Source organism: Ochlerotatus camptorhynchus, unplaced genomic scaffold (genome assembly GCF_037179485.1).
Source record: "Ochlerotatus camptorhynchus isolate MF236.1 unplaced genomic scaffold, CSIRO-AGI_Acam_v1.1 ptg000102l, whole genome shotgun sequence".
NCBI classification, from domain to species: Eukaryota; Metazoa; Arthropoda; class Insecta; order Diptera; family Culicidae; genus Ochlerotatus; species Ochlerotatus camptorhynchus.
Window position 1 is genome coordinate 1,562,812 of NW_027040592.1, and position 17,921 is coordinate 1,580,732.

The window sequence follows — 17,921 nt, forward strand, 5'->3', positions numbered from 1 at the left end:
TTATGGTTGTTTTTGTTGTGCTTAGCAAAAATGATGTACAAGGTGCTAAACTGCGGTAGAAACTCCGAATCAAATTCAAGTTCAAAACGTGGCGGTCAATCATGTAGTGGGTCAGTATACTCCCCCAACGACGGCGGTGAGTAATCGATGTTACGTGCATGACCTGCGAGAAGCAAATCAAAATGTTGTACAAAATCCTTGGGTCTCCGTTAACCATTATATACCGCCATTGTCTGTGACACAGCAAGCCAATTATTCAAATCCTTTGCCTGTGTCATATTCGGATGGGAATTGGGGACAGAATAGAAATTCTGGGTACATGGGTCACGAATTTAATCAGCCTGCCATGTCTTATTCGCAACAAGTTCCAACGGGTACTCAAATGGCGGTGAACAATTCCAGAGTAACTAACCTCCCTAACACGGATCATCCACCTCCTCAAGATACATTCAGAGGACCAAACGCCCACCAATTAGCTGCACGTCATGTGGTTCCGAAGGATCTTCCATCGTTTGAGGGAAGCCCTGTGGAGTGGCCATTATTCTGGAGTAATTTCGAAACCTCGACGTAAATGTGTGGATACGCGGATGCCGAAAATCTTTTGAGACTGCAGCGCTGTCTGAAAGGCGATGCAAGAAAAGCGGTTAGCAGTTTTTTGTTACATCCATCGAACGTTGGCGAGATTGTATCAACCCTTCGTATGTTGTATGGCCGACCAGATGCTATCATTGGTATGCTGCTCAATGAAGTTCGCAGCACTCCTACACCGAAACCGGAAAAGCTAGAGACTCTAGTAAATTTCGGATTGGTAGTTCGCAACCTTTGTGCTCATTTGGTGTCAGCTGGACAAGAGATGCATTTGGCTAATCCTATACTTCTCCAAGAGCTTGTGGAGAAGTTGCCAGCCAATATCAAATTGGGATGGGCAATGCACAAGCAATCTGTATTGGTAGAGGATTTACGCGCCTTTGCTGACTACATGAACACCATCATCAACGCCGCTAGCAGTGTGAGCAGTGGATTTTCGGAATGCACGAAACTAGATCGACAGAAAGGAAAGGCGTTTGTGAATTCGGTTCGCTCCAAGACCAACCCAGAAAGCTCCGAGAAAAACAACAACAATGATGACAAACTGGGTGAATCTCAAGCACCAACGTTTTCTAACGTACGGCCGTGTGCAGTATGTCAAACCCCTGGACATAAGCCTAAGGAATGTCCCACCTTCAAGGCGAAGAAATTCGATGATCGTTGGAAGGCAGTTCAGGAAGCACATTTATGCAAACGGTGCTTATATCCGCACGGTAAATGGCCGTGCAAGGCTCCAGTATGCGGAACTGAAGGTTGCCAAGAACATCATCACAGGTTCCTACATCCGGGGAATCCACTAGATGGAGAAAATTTCAGAAGGTCAGCTACAACAACAAGCAAAGGCGTAGTGACGGTTCATCAACATCAACATCAGAGGATACTGTTCCGCATCATTCCGGTTTCACTTCACGCTAACGGAAAAACAGTTAACACGTTCGCCTTTCTCGATGGGGGATCAGATTCAACGTTGCTGGAGAATTCTATAGCTAAGGAGCTTGGTGTCACGGGACCGGTGTTTCCGCTGTGCATGCAGTGGACCAACGGTGTAAAGCGTACCGAGGAAGATTCCCGACGAGTGCAAGTGGAGATTTCCGGAAACAAACCCTAACAAGCGCTTCTCATTGACTGGGGTACACACAGTATCCAGCTTGGACTTACCTCATCAAACCGTTGACTTCAATGAACTGCAGGCCAAATTTCCTCATTTGAAAGAGCTTCCTGTTACAAGTTACGATGATGCTGTACCAGGGCTACTGATCGGTCTGGATAACACCAAACTGAAGACGCCTCTCAAACTTAGGGAAGGTAAAGCGGATGCACCGGTCGCGGCGAAGATTCGTCTAGGCTGGACGCTGTATGGGAGATCAGGAGATGGGAATGTTACTTTATCCCACCGAGTTATGCACGTCTACAATCGTCCAACGAATGACGAGCTTCACGAGATGGTGAAAAGCTTCTTCACGTTTGAAGGTGCAGGCGTTGGTGCAAACCAAATAGTCGAGTCAACCAGTGAAAAACGAGCTCGTGAGTTGATGGAAGCCACTACAGTGCGTACAAATTCAGGAAAGTTCCAAACAGGCCTGTTGTGGAAGCAGAACAAGGTGAAATTTCCTGACAGCAGGCCTATGGCGGAAAGAAGGTTGCAGTGCCTGGAAAAGCGGTTATCGAAGGATCCAAGGCTGTACGAGAAGGTGCGGGACCAGATGGCTGATTACATAGCCAAAGGCTACGCTCATAGAGCCACGGAACAGGAGCTAAAGAAGACCGATCCAAGCCAGGTTTGGTATCTGCCACTGGGAGTAGTGACGAATCCCAAAAAGCCAGAGAAGGTTCGTGTAGTGTGGGACGCCGCAGCAACGGTGAACGGTGTTTCCCTGAATTCCGTTCTTCTTAAAGGTCCGGATCTGCTTCAGTCGCTTCCAACCGTTTTGTGCCGATTTCGACAAAAGGAGGTAGCCATCAACGCTGACATAAAGGAGATGTTCCACCAGGTGTTCATTAGGCCCGAAGATCGCCAAGCACTGCGGTTTCTCTGGCGAAACTACCCCTTGGAACCGGTGCAAGTCTTCGTGATGGATGTGGCCATTTTTGGGTCAACCTGTTCACCAAGTTCTGCCCAGTTCGTGAAGAATTTAAACGCTAGTGAGCAGTCGTCGGAGTTTCCCAGGGCTGCAGCCGCAGTAGTGGAAAACCATTATGTCGACGACTATTTGGATAGCGTTGACACAAGAGAAGAAGCAGTACAACTGGCAAAGGAGGTAAAAACTGTACATGAACGCGGAGGATTCGAACTTCGACATTGGCTGTCTAGTTCTGCAGAAGTACTCAAAAAGATTGGTGAAGAACCAACCGAATCGACGAAAAACTTTGTGGTGGGGAAAGGTAGCGGCTCAGAACGAGTTTTGGGCATGATCTGGTTATTCCAAGAAGACTTATTTTCCTTTGCGATACACTTTCGAAGCGACCTCGAGAAGTTGTTGAATGGAATATCCTATCCTACCAAAAGGGAACTTCTCAGCCTAGTCATGAGCGTATTCGACCCACTTGGGCTGGTGGCAAACTTCGTGATCCACGGCAAAGTGTTGGTGCAAGATGTGTGGAGATCGGGTATAGGATGGGATGAACAAATTCCAGGGGAAATCTTCCCATTGTGGCAACGGTGGGTTCTAGCACTCCAAGATCTGAGACATGTGCGAATAGAACGCTGCTATTTCCCGGGATATGGTCCAGAAGCCTTCGAGACTCTGGAACTACACGTTTTTGTGGATGCAAGTCGATCTGCCTATGCGGCAGCTGCCTACTTCCGGATCGTAGATCGTGGAACTATCCGCTGCTGTCTGGTAGCGTCCAAAACCAAGGTTGCACAACTCTCTCAAACAACTCTCTGTACCGAGACTAGAGCTGCAAGCTGCTGTCATCGGTGCAAGGCTGATGAAAACCATCATTGCCAGTCACACCATTCCAATTAACAGGAAGATATTCAGGAGCGATTCGAACACTGTCCTGGCTTGGCTTCGATCTGATCAACGGAAGTTTCATCAATTTGTAGCCTTCAGAGTCGGTGACATTCTGGAAATTACTGACGTATCCGAATGGAGAAAGGTGCCTACAAGGTGGAACGTGTCGGACGAAGCCACGAAGTGGGGAAACGGCCCGAATGCTACCGTAAATAGTAGGTGGCTCAGAGGCCCGGAATCCCTTTACAAGGATGAGCTAGAGTGGCCAGAACAGGAAATGGAATGTACAACTTCTGAGGAGATACGGGCAGTCAACATCCATCGCACAGCAGTAGCAGGTGAAACAATTGGGTTTGACCGATTCTCGAAATGGGAAAGATTGCTTAGGACTGTAGGGTACGTGCGGCGATTCCGAGACATCTGCTTGAGGAAGAAGAACAAGCTGCCACTTCCGAATCCTGAGATTCTGAGCAGCGAAGAGCTCCGGGAAGCTGAACATACGGTGCTGAGAATGATTCAACGTGAAGTATTCGCTGATGAGTATGCTTCTTTGGAATCCAACAATAAAGTCCCACTAATCCAACGTAAGGCAGTGGCGAAGAGTAGCAGGATCTACAAGTTGTGTCCATTCATCGGAGCTGATGGCGTAATCCGAAAGGATGGGAGGATCGGTGCTGCTCCCTGGCTGACCTTCGAAGCAAAGTATCCTGCGATTTTACCCAAAACCCATTACGTGACCGCATTGATCATCGACAGCTTCCATCGAAAATTCGGGCATGCAAATAAAGAGACGATCGTAAACGAGATCAGGCAACAGTTCCATGTGTCCGAGCTCAGAGCGGCGGTAGGAAAGGTGGTAAAGGAGTGTTGCAGGTGCAAAGTGCGCAAGACGATTCCACAGCCTCCCCGTATGAGCCAACTTCCGGAAGCGCGTCTAACTCCATACGTCAGGCCGTTCACCTTTACTGGTTTGGACTATTTTGGACCAATTACTGTCAGATTTGGGCGTGGTACCGTGAAACGCTGGGTGGCATTATTCACCTGCCTCACAACGCGGGCAGTTCATTTGGAGGTTGCGTTCACTTTGTCTACGGAATCATGCAAGTTAGCCGTGCGAAGATTCATCGCTCGGCGTGGTGCACCTCTGGAGATCTATTCGGATCAGGGAACAAATTTCCTAGGAGCTCGGAAGGAACTACAGCAAGAAATCAAGAAAGTTACTCATGAACTGGCCTCAACGTTCACGAATGCAGCAACGCAGTGGAAGCTGAATCCTCCGTATGCTCCGCATATGGGCGGCATCTGGGAAAGATTGGTGCGTTCGGTGAAGGCTGGTTTGGCCGCCATGGAGATGTCAAGGAATCCGGACGAAGAAACCTTCATCACGGCGTTGGCGGAAGCAGAGTCGATGGTGAACAATCGTCCTCTTACCTACCTTCCGCTGGATTCGAAGGAAAGTGAAGCACTTACCCCGAACCACTTCTTACTTCTAAGCTCCAACGGAGTATGTCAATCAACTGTCGCTCCGTTGGATATTAAATCGGCTATACGTTCGAATTGGAACCACGTTCAATCATGCTTGACCGCTTTTGGAATCGGTGGATAAAAGAATATATTCTAGTCATCTCACGACAGTCGAAGTGGTTCCAGGAAGTGGAACCGATCCAAATTGGAGACTTGGTCGTAGTCGTGAACGAGGCAAAGAGGAATAGCTGGGAGCGAGGAGTCGTTGAGAAGGTGTATCCGGGGAAAGATGGACGCATACGAAGCGCAAATGTGAGGACTGCGACGGGTGTACTTCAGCGGCCGTTGACCAAGCTGGCGGTACTGGACGTGCTTGAGCAAGTTGATATGGCTGAAGGAACTTCAAGCAATACGGGGTGGAGTGAGTGCGCAACGGTACCAGACCCCCCGTCAACAGCAAACGCTGACGATACCCTGTAGAACTAACGGTTAAATGATAACGTCACCGGACAACGTCAAGTGAGAAGTCGTCAGCTTGAGTTGTCAGTTATCAATTTCTTTATCATTGTTATGTTACTACCAAGATCAACACAGAACATACAACACCCTAAAAGTTAGTAATTGTTAAAAGTTGGACTATAAATTTGTTAATTATAACTGTAATTGTAAGTACATTTTGCTTTAAAATAAACACATAATACTAATTGAAACATATCATTAACCAGAACTCAACGAATAAGCATAAACTATTGTTACGACAGACGAATAATTGTTTACGAAGTGGATTAAAATTGTAAGTAACCTAAAATGTGCTAAAAACATGCGTTGAAACTAAAAAATAATAAATTTACAGCTAAAAGCTAACTCTAAACAAACAAACATACGAGTTTGCCTTTAAGAGGTCCAAACGACTTCATCGTCTCCGTTAGTAGAAAACTAAAGGACTTCTCAAAAGACATATACTATAGAAAAAATAATTTCTTTTCAGATTTTTATGTGTAGACATAGATTTCAGCTTTTCTACCACTGTAGCAGAAACCAGATTTAAATAAAATGCTCCATTTGCAAAATAAAAGCATTTTAAGATTACACTCGTATACCTTCCCGTGGAAAATTTTGAAACCATCATCACTTTCATAGTTCTTCTATTCTCCACAAGTGCCAACTTTGATTTGCCAATAGCCGTAACTAAGCGAACGACGAGAGAATGTAGAAGAAGCGCAAAACAAAATTATTGGGAGATAAATTCTCTTGCACGAAAAGAGAGCCCGCCTCCTGCAGCACTACTTCAGCAACAGCAAGAGGAATATATGTTAATGGCTAGCCAGATGGGCTAGTTTAAACGGATTCCCCTAACCTCTGGTCTAGCCACGGAGATCGTCTGGGGTGGGCTACACTCGCCTCTTTTGTTGGCTAGCTCGAGCTTGAAACCCTGGAGCTTCAAGGTCGGCTCCTGGCTTGTCGGCACTGATCAAACGTACAAAACACCTCTTTATCACTTTTACTCTTTATTCTCTCACTCACTTGTTATGTCTGTAGTGTGGGTGTGTAGATTGCTGGCCAGCGATGACGGAATTCTGCAACGGGTGGGGTTTTTCGGCGGCGGATGAACGGACTGTTCACAGTGGATGCCGGTGCTCGACGGTTGTCACCGTGTGGCACGACGGATGTGGCACTGGGGCTCGATCGGGTGATCGACGGTGATCTCCCAGTGGTTGTCGGTGTATTACCGATGGACGCTTTCTACACGGGTGTTGGCGTGTTAATGGACGCCCTCGTGGTTTAGCCCGTAATTAATGGGTCCTAAAGGGAATATGAGAGGTGGTCTTAGGGCTGGGAATTCCGCTACCGGGTTATTGATGGGGTCCTACCTGACTCCGTATTCGGTGGTATTAGCCGGTATTTGTTGGTAACTCTTCACTATTTTTTTTTTCACAACTTAAAGCAAACTTGGCAGATCGAACTATCTCGCGCAATGGCTGAAGTGAAAGAGAACCTTCTCTTCAGTTTAACCCAGTAGCTTCCCCCTTGACCTAAGCCCATTTCCACCTCCCTCCCACTTTTCCACCACCCCTTGTCCATATCCTTCTCCTGTTTCCAACGCCCACCTTCATCCTTACTCCTTCCCGTTATGTGTTATGTGTTATGTGTTGTTGGTGTGACTGGGTTACAATTTTTAATTGGACCGTTGGTTTGGGAGTACATATTTACTTACATTCAAGACAAGACAATATTGCATACAAGAAACTGACATACATATTGAATTCACAATGAACACACATATACCCTATTCCTCGCTCTCGCTATCTCCTGATTTTTCTCGCTCGAAGTGAACCAATAGGGTACAGGAACCAAAACGGTAACATATACAACGAATTGTGCCTCGCTGTGAGGATCAGCAACCTCTCTGTGATATTGCTTCAGATCACTTCTGTACTTCCCTTAGCGTCATTACCATTTTCACCCACTCGCCATCTATGAGTCAATCCCCTACATTTCGAGTATGAGAAAGTGATTGCATTTAGATCGAAAGTGCCTGAGAAAAATGCAAGTACTTTCGTGGATTACCCGAAGTTGCGATAGTGAAGGTATGATCACATACAAGCAGATATAACACTCTTAAAATGTTCATCGAAATCGCTTTTAACGGTCAATTTAAATATCGTGGTTGTGGTGGGTTGTGTAGTACGCTGAACAGATGGCGGTAGTGTGTAAACGTCACACGCTATGTCTGAAGGCACTATTTTTGCAACATTCGTGTACCTTAGATTTTTCTTCACAGGATGTTAGTGTTGATCCTAACAATCAAATTTGAGATGGTTTTAAAATATTTCATCTTGGGTTTTTTGAGAAAACGTGTTTTGAAGTTTACAGAGGTGATTAGCAAGACGCATATGGAATATGTACTATACAAAACTATTATGAATTAAAAAAGCAGTTAAATAAGGTTCAAAAATTGATTGAATTAATCTAAATGGCATTAAAGAAGTTCTCTTTGTAAGTAAGATCCATATTTATTGTGACAACTTTGCGCAAAATCATTTTATATTTGTTGGTAGCACAACATCTTATTCAATTTCTCTTTCCTCATGAGAGTAAAAGAAAAAGAAACGAGTAGGACAGTTCGTGACAGCCACGTAATTAGAGATGGGCGATCCGCTCCCAAGCTGTTCTATAAACCCGATTCTCTAAAGTGAGCTGATGACCCGCGGTTCATTTTTTAGGAACCGCAGCTCATCAGCTCATTTTTTAGGAACCGCAGCTCATCAGCTCCCTATCTAAACCTAAACACAAGTCTAAACCATTCAATCCATCATTCATAGCGGAACTTTTTCAAAAAAGGATTCATTACTCCACTTACGCATTGAATAGTCACCGCGTAAACCAAGATGCAAGCGTAATACACCATGTGCCTACTGATCGACAGCACCAATGGTAAAAGCAAACTTCCAAGCGGCTGTTTGGGAGAGAGAGCCATAGTATGCACATGTGCTACCCGATGTTAATTTTCTACTGGTATTATCCAATTTCTTTATGTACCCAGCTCTTATTGCTGATGTTATTCCTCCAGCATATGTGCTCTCACCTCTCCTCCCATCATTCTTTGAGGGAGCGGAAGATCCGCACAAAACAAATAACCGAAAAGCGAAATGCAGCTCTCCAGCTTATCAGCTCAGCTCCGGATCCAAATCATCTACTCGAATAATTCACTGGGAGCTGTTGACAACTCTCTTACCCGTCCAGCTCTTCGGATCTTTTTTTCTCTCTCGATTCTTCACGATTCAGCTCCGGATCTGAGCTGATGAGCTGTAGCTGAAGCCGATAAAGCTGGGTTTAAACAGGGCAAGTCAATTGATCAAGTCAGTTGAATTCAACTGACTTGAACGCGAATTGAACGTGTAAACCGAAATGAATTGAAAAAAGTTGAACCAGACTCAACTTCTCAAGCAAATTGAATTCAACTGAGTTGACTTGCTTCAACTCAATTGACTTGCCCTGTCTAAACCCAGCTTAATAGTGAGAGAAATTCTGCTGGAGAATTAACATCAGAAATAAAATCTGTATGTAGACTGGATTGCATAGCTTGAGAAAAGGCGTAACATCGTGTGTCACGATGTGAATCATATCATCGCGTGTGACATAGGTGTAGCTCTCTCGCATACATTTTTTGCTTTTGCTTATATGTTGTTGGCACATTTTGCGCGCATTTTGGTTTACGCGATGGTTGATCAGTTGTTGCGTTATTGGCGTTTAACATTGAAAAGTAGTGCCATATTATAAGGTACGGATTTATTGGTTTAGACTACTTTTACGATTTTATGCAGTTTTATGCACTAAAACCACAAATTAACTTTCCGATTTTGAATTTCTGTCATAATTTCTATAATTTCAATGTGAGCTGAAGAGCTTTAGTGTCCCTTTAGTGCGCTGGATGGGTTTGATCCACTCAGCTAGATGAGCTGTTTTGCCCACCTCTACACGTAATCATAGAAGGCATTGGTTTTCGTCCAGTTTCGAGTGTTTTTTTTTATAGATGTATCGTGTAGAAAATCTGAAAGAGCTAAAAAACCTCATGAAAAAAAAAATACATAGTTCGCTTGATGTGCTTCGAAAAAGCGACTCTGTAAAAAAAATCATAACAGGCGATCGTGGAAAGATTTTTACCGGAGTTCCATAAAGGATATGTCAGGTATCTGGAAGTTTTGTGTCCCGTACTCAGCAGGTGGCGAAGGTGGCACTTGTCACCAACACATCCTGAGAGGTGGAAAATTTTCTTAGATTTTTAAAAATAAATAGAGATGTTTGACTCAACGGTGAGATCGAAAATAAATTATGGCAACCATGACGAATTTTTTTGAAAATCGTTTATCCGATAATGACATAATACAGGAATGAAACTCACATGAGATTAGCAACTCTTGCCCAGTGAGTTTAGGTAGCCCTTTACCTTGAATTACTACAGAATTGCTAGAGCTTCATTGCAGTTCCCATATTTTGTCTAAGGAAACTTTCAGGAAGGTTCAGTGACTTTCTAGTAAATTCTGCGAACTATAGGGATCTATAATGAATATAAGGAAAGCAACGAAATTCAACAACTTTCAGAGAAGTTCATTGAGCTTCAGGAAAGCTCTACAAACTTCAGGAAAATTCTTCAGACTTGAAAGATGTGCTTCGATCTTCAGAGGAGAAGTTCTATAAACTTCAAGAAAATTATGCGAACTTCAGGGACGTCTTGTGAGCTTCAGAGGAGTTCAATGTCCTCCTGGTAAGTTCAATGAACTTTAAAAGAGTTCTGTGAACTATAGCAACATTATATGAATTTCAATAATGCTCTGCAAAAAGTTCTTTACACGTGAGGAAAAATTTTGCAAACTTTAGGATGGTATGTGAACAACAGGGAACATTTAATAACATTAGGAAAGTACTGTGAACTTTAAGAAATATCTGAGAATTTCAAGAAAAAAATGCCAACTCAGAGACGTTGAAAGAACATCAGGAACGTTTGAAGAATTCCATCGAAGTTCAACGAAATCAAAGAAAAACTTATGAACAGGGCATTGAATTTGAATGTAACTTCCATTAGCTGTCCCATCGGGTCGTTGGTGAAACAACTCTCACTCCATGTCTTAGAAACCAGGTATTATAGAGAGAATTTCATGCGATACCTCTTTCTCTTCTACGCTTTCCTTGTGAAATGTGATCGAGGGCATGAGCAAAACAATCAATGTTTTTCAATTTTTTTTAATATCATTAAATGTTTTCTTACAGTTGTTCCTTTTTCCCTTTCATTTAATATGTTGATCTTTAAAATCAGCCTAGTCGTTCAAAAGTTATAATTTTTTGAAAAAAAAATCATTTTTGAAAAAACCCTATCGTTGAAATGGTCATTCTAACGACAACATAAATAAAAATTGTGATAAGAAACAAAACTGCAATTTTTACCATATTCTGAGAACCACAATATCGTTTTGCTATGGAATGGCGGAATAATATTTATTTATTTATTTTATTTGATAAGGCTCAACCGAATTAACTTTACAGAGCCGAGGATTCTTGGTCACTATACAATACATCTTAAAAATATAGTCAAAAGGTACAACACAATAAACACTTTATCTTCCGCTATCCAAAAAGCCTCCTCCATCAGAACTGGAGCCGCTTCCAGTAGTTTCATTGTATGGCAAATTGTTGTACGCCAACGAGGGTCAGAGCGCGTCCATTGTAGCAATGGACGCAAAACGTGGTCAGCACTCACACACTCATCACGAAACGGTTGCTTTCCAAAGTCGACGACGCATCGACCGAAAGAACTGCTGATGAAGAACAATGAGGAGTACCACACAATGGTTGCTGCCGAGAAAACAGACGATCGCGTAGCACGCATCGAGAGTGGCCTGCTTTTGTCTACACTGTATAATTCAAAGTACCTTTTCTCAAAAAACCCAAGATGAACTATTTTAAAACCTTCACAGATTTGATTGTTAGGATCAATATTACCTTCCTGGGAAGATAAAACTGAGGTACATGACAGTTGCAAAAAAAGTGCCTTCAGACATAGCGTGCGTCAAACGCAAGGGAATTTACTATGCGCGCCACAGGTGGCAGTACTACCAACTGAGATACTTTCAAATTGACCGTTAAATGCTTGATCGATGAACAACTTATGAGTGTTATGTCTATTTGTCTGTGGATGAACCATTCTGACGGCCATATACCCAAGTAACCATATAGTCGCAATATAGCTTGTATATTAGAGTGATGCAAAATTTGAAATTTTCGCTCCACAATACTCAAACGAATCCAAATCGGATCCTGACTAACCTCTCAAAATTTGAACCCATTTGGTGAGAAACTGAGATCGCACAAACCATTTGAAGTTTGTATGGGAATTACTATGGTAAAACCAAGATTTTTGTTTATGCATATCTAATAATTCACCATATCGGTCTGCTTTCAACTGTTCTTGTAGGAAATTTTCCCAGCTACAACTTTGCTAAAAATCACTTTTTGATTAAATGCAAGGATCGAACGTTATCAAAGGTTCAATGCGCTGATGTCTTATGATCATGCTCAATCAACTGCTCAGCAGGCAACATTGGTGTTTCTGGGGCGTTGAATAGGACACAAAAATCATGGCTACTATGTCACACTGCAAAATACAGTGTTGCCTACAGAGCAGCTGCTTGACAATGTCATAAGTTTACCAATCTCTTAAATAATTAATAACTTTTTCTTGTCTCGTTTTACATAAAAACTATCTTCAGCAAAATTATAGCTGAGAAAATTTTCTATCAGCATGGCTATCGGACTGTTTTGCAGCTCAATATGGAAAAAAGACTAGAAGGCAATGAACAAAAAGTTGAGATTTCCCATAGTAATTTGCATGTAAACTTCAAATGGCTTGTGCGAAGTCTGTTTCCAACCAAATGAGTTGTAACTTTGAGAGGCTAATCAGGACCCGATTTGAAACCATTTAAGCACTGTGGAGCGAAAAAGTCAAATTTTGCATCAGTCTTACTTTGCTTGAGTTAGTTGAGGAATCTGATGAAACTGTCACGTCTTGAAACTGATCCCTTTCGTATTTCTTTCATTCTCTTTTCGCACACGGAGCGCTCGGTGGACCAGCGACTTTGGACGTGAGCCTCGTCTTAGATCACCAGTGACAGATGGTGGACATGAAACCGACCACACCAACCAGCGAGGAATGAGTCAACATCGAACCAGGAACGGAAATTTATTTACTTATTTGGAAGGAAAAGCCCACACTAGTGGGCGCAAAACCTCATCATTTCAGTACCAACAAATAACAGGGAATCCTACAGATCTTCGCTGAATGGCCTCAATACGATTCACCCAGTTGCTGTAAAAAGGAGCCCATACTACGGAACAGTACTCCAATGTGGAGCGGACTAGCGAACAATAGAGTGTTTTTAAACAGAAAATGTCCCTAAGGTGATCAGAGATGTTATGCCTCAGAACATCCCGGCGGCGCCGACAGGGATTGAACCCAGGCCTGCTGGAGTGAGAGGTGATCACGCTTACCACACACCACTGGCGCCACTTGGAAAACGTTATAATGACACATTTAGAAGCATTTAATACCATCCTGTTCTTGTCACACCAAACAGCAAAAACGTCCAGCTGCTGCTGAAGAAACAATGCATCACTTCGATCCTTGATGACAAAGTAATCGTCAACATAAGACAGCGCCAGGCAACGGATCGAAAAGTGAACGTCATTCAGATACAATAAAAACACAGAGGCTCGAACAAGATTTCACTTAAAAACCTTCTTTGACAACCTGATGGCGCTGGCGTGGCACAATTTACACTAGACACTAAGTGCTGGTAGCGCCAAGTGGCAATTTTCAACAGAAAATTTATCGAAACTAGCGCCAAATTTGTCGAAAGTGGAAAATTTACAGAGTAAATTAGAAGATGCTAGTGCCACGTAATGGTGACGTTCTCACTTATCTTTACACAAGTTTCTGACCGAAGTTGGACTTCTGTTCTCTGTGATAAAAATATGAACGGTCCCAGATGACTGCCTTGAGGTACACCAGAAGAAACAGCGAACGGTTGAGAAAAATGATCTCCAATCTTCACTGACATCTGTCGACCGGTGAGGTATGAGCGAAGCCAATCAAGACGGGAATCGTGAAAGCCAAGTCGCTCTTGTTTGGCCACTGCAATTTCGTGATTGATTTTATCAAAAGCAGCAGAAAGATCGGCGTAGATAGCATCCACTTGATGACCTCTTTCCATCTCGCGTATGATTGATGATGTGTATTGAACGAGATTTGTAGCGGTCGACCTCTTCGGCATAAATCCGTGTTGTTCAGTCGTGATGTGACTAGAGCATGAGTGTTTTAAATAATCTAGCACCAATAGTTCAAAAAGTTTTGAGACTGCACATAAAGCACCGATACCACGGTAGTTTGACACCGATTGCTTATTGCCTTTTTTGAAGACAGGGAAAACAAAAGAATCCTTCCAGCACTCCAATACAGTTCTTAATAACCGCGGAAGGAATTCCGTCAGGGCCAGTGCTGAAAGAATTTTTCAAACGAAGGCCTGCTCTATAAATTTTCTTTGACGAAGACACTGCTGAATTGTGACATGAACAGGTCAGCGATTCCCTTTCGTATCTGGCTCTTCTCGATCCATATTGTACATGGTAGAAGGTAAGCCTGATTCCTTCCGCTGATCGTTCACATGATTCCAGAAGCTCTTGGGATTTACTTTGAGTTTAGTTTGTAGATGGCGCTGATGGACTTGATAAAGCTGTTTGTTGAGCCGCTTATACTGTTTGTTAACGAGGTTGTACTTCTTCTTCGATGCATCTGTTCGAAGTTTACAAAATTTCTTCAAGGCAGCTCGTTTGGATGTCGCTTGAGTCGGTGGTTGGTCCAAGGAGGCTTACTAGACATGGGTGGAGTTGTCATGGGTACAAACTGGTCGTTCGCATACACGACAATATTCGAGAAAATAGAAGAGGCAGCATTCGCGCCACAATCTCGGAGTTCATCGTCCCAGCTGATGTTTTCGAAAAAGGTTACCATTACCTACGGTAGTCATACGATACGCTGTCCACGGTAACCCGAAAAGTGCCGGCCTGATAGAAGTGTAATGATAACTGCAGAGGTGAATGGTGTCTACAACGTTTAACTAGTTTCCAAGACTACTCCAAACATCGGGCTTCAGAAAGCTTCCCGATTGCTTCGTTCTTTAACAGCAACTTATGACACTCTTCTCGTTCGCGACAGGGCAAATTAGATTCAACTGCTGTCAGTTAATGAATTTACACGAAAATTGCTCATCTACTCTATATAGTGACTCTGGCATAGGCCCTGTCAGGATCCTCCGCATCCAATTTTACGAAAAATCCTTGATAGCATGTCACGCGGGAACCAAACAGCATGGAGGAAGGAAGTTGAAGTTGACGCTAAATCGATTATTTAAAAGCTCCATCAAGTTGACTTCCCATCACCCCGCGCATTTGGTTCTCCAATCCATCCCCGTGTATGAAGGAGGAAGGGGAAAATGCGATGATGGAGAGCAGAATCTATTCACGTCACATTTCATAAATAGTGGGTTCGTATCGTAAAGCCTCATCGTGTATGCGTTAACAGGAATATGCAACTGCTAAGCAAAACAATAAGTACCGAGTAGATATGGGGCAACTACTAGGAGCAAAAGTTGGTCGTCCCTCTTCGAGCATACATATATGAAGGTGATACGTGGGAAAAAAGTTGTTTGGGGTGGTTGAAGCTCATATGTATTTCCCAATTGGGAACATGCTCACTCATTCATTGTGCTTCGTCATGATCATCGTAGTAATCGATGAGCTGCTTGTTACAGAGTTTTAGAAAAACACAGTAGGGATGTTTTTGAGGATTCATTTTAAAAGCCCGTTCTTGATTACATTTCCTCCGTCCAGGTTTGCTTGACGTATATGTAAACATCCATGGCACCGCAGACGACGATGAAAAAAAAAAGCAAGCTGAAAACCACTTCATTTCCCAACGGTTACTACGAACGATGCTGATGATGAACAACATGCACGCTATGACGTAGGACTTTACAGAACTGCTCTGCGAACGACATTCTCATTCTGGCAGACGGACGGATGAAAAAGCCCGAGTTGTGTGGTAGTCGGAGAAAGGTATGTATATTTTTATCTATTTTCCCACCCGCTGCCTACCCTTTCCCAACAAAATCGAGTGCCACGGTGCGGCAGCATACCTCAGTGGCGGCGGCAGTTGGCTCTTGCGTCATCAAATATGCTTAATGCATGGGGCCGCCGCTACTGAGTGAGTGAGCGGCGCAAGTGTTTGGCCTAAAAAGTGTATGTGTGTGTGTGTCCGCTTTTCCTTTGCTTCGAAAATTCCAGACATTCGAGATTCGAAACTCTTCGGTTTGATCCATTTAGAATTGATTATTTTCATGGTGTGGGGGAACATGTGCCTGATAGCGAAGCTATTTTTGGTGTAATTAGATTCACTCGTTTCAGAGCGACATTCGCCGTGGAGACGCGTGGTGTTCTGTAGAATGGACTTACCTAGCAACGCTTGGAAGAGCCTCGATTTGAATATCCGAATGACTCGCTCGATGGCACTGCGGAGGGCTCTATCCTGGGGGCTGGACAGTCGCGAGTGGTAGTCCTCGAGCAGTTCAAGGGCCCGGTGTGCTTCTGTGGATGAGTGCAAAAGAAAAGATAGGTCAATGTCGGCGTCTTTCGGTCATCAATCAAGGTACGCTGCTGAACAACACAGAACCAAACAAGAGTTGTCATGAGCACGGATTGTTTTTTTTTTTCAATTCAGATGAGAAATCCCATTTCTTGTCAACGGCCAGCTGTGCTGATGTCGGTTTGCGGTGGGAAGCGTGATTATTTTTAGGAACAGTGGTAGAAAAATTTTCCCTCCCGATTCTCGTTTTCGCTTTTATTTTTGTTTTCAAGCACACGCTCGCAGTCCCGTCGCATTACACAATCGTTGTGTCGTGTAGGGATTTTGTAAATGCTCATGGGCCCTTCGCCGGGAATGCAGTCATCGAACCAGGCCTACCTACGAGGTACTTTACTAGGTCGATTGAGGTTGACACCGTTTTCCGATCCTGGCAAACCTTGGGATGAGCAGTTTCGGGTCCGTGAAATTTGACACCGGACCAAAAGTCGTTATCGGAAAATCAAGTTCAGGCGAGGGAGATATTTTTAACGAAAACTGAAAACACGGTTGCTTTGATGATTTCGGATTTTGTGCGGCATTAGTCACCGTCCGCCCGCGCATCAGATGATACTGCATACATGTGTAGTACGTAAATATAATCGTACAAAATGGATGACGGCGGAGAAGAGCAATACAATAAACTACATCTGCTCATTTTTACTACACTGTTGCTGCTGGTCACATCAACATAGTAGCTGGGTGTTTTTATTCGGTTGAAATTTCAAACAAAAACAAATTATGATGACTTGATTGACAGTTTGCCTTTGCCGCGGAGAAATGTTTGGTTTCGGAAGAACGATTACTGTTGGGTCATAATATGTTGATTTTTTTATTTGGACGAAGGAGGTGAATGAATCATGTTGTCTAAAATAGAGCTAGGGTGCTTTAGTTTGTAAAAGTATTTGCAATATTTGTTTAAATATTAGAAGTTTATTCGTGAGGCAAAGTTTGGATTTCCCAAGGGGTTGGTCACTCCGCACAGTGTGCCAAAACTACAGATGGGCACACCTGGGCACTTTCATTGGCACCCATGATTAGAAATTTTCATGATATTTAAAGTTACTGGCTACACTGTACTATATCTGCACCTGCTCTGTGCATGTGTAAAAATGTTAATCATTGTTGTTGACACAATCCAATTTTTGGTTCCGGCGAAGTTCTGCCATGGATTCCTCACAGCGCACATATTTTCAAAACATTAACTAAAAACCGGTCAAAAGTCAACGCGGTTTTCTTGCGGGATGAGCGATGTCATCAAGGCGATGACCGTTGCCAAGAGCAACTGTAATCTGGGGGTGATACTGGAATTCGTCCTTCTGGTGCTGGAGTCGCTATCGGAAGGCTTCGAGATCGGAGAACCTCCACTCAAGACGATTGAACTGCTCAAGGTGCGGAAGGCTTTGGTGTTTCAGAACAGTTTGACCGAAGTTGGGAAGGCGGTGGCATCGTTCCGGAAGCTGATTGAAAAGATGACCATGAAGGGTCTACTGCTGGTCATAATGCCGATTTGGGTTGTGATTAGTGAGTTGGTTAGTGGGAAGAGCAAGACCCTGTAAGTCGACATCGGTGAGTAGGTTGAAGGATAGGTTTAGCTCTCTGACACGATCCTGCTAACGCAGCGCTTGACGTAGATAAGTTATAGGCTTGGCGGAGAAGAAGTCCCGGTGAAGTGTAAGTGACTG

At 43.6% G+C, this 17,921-nt stretch overlaps 1 protein-coding gene across 6 annotated transcripts in view; it reads right to left on the minus strand.

The window, feature by feature from the left end:
• dlg1 (discs large 1) overlaps positions 1–17,921 on the minus strand; it is a 163,636-nt gene that overhangs the window by 126,205 nt on the left and 19,510 nt on the right. For all 6 annotated transcript variants that reach the window (XM_065219292.1, XM_065219290.1, XM_065219288.1 and 3 more), the window contains exon 3: positions 16,071–16,202. In XM_065219292.1, coding sequence (XP_065075364.1) covers positions 16,071–16,202 — 132 coding nt within the window. The remainder of the gene's footprint in view (positions 1–16,070; positions 16,203–17,921) is intronic.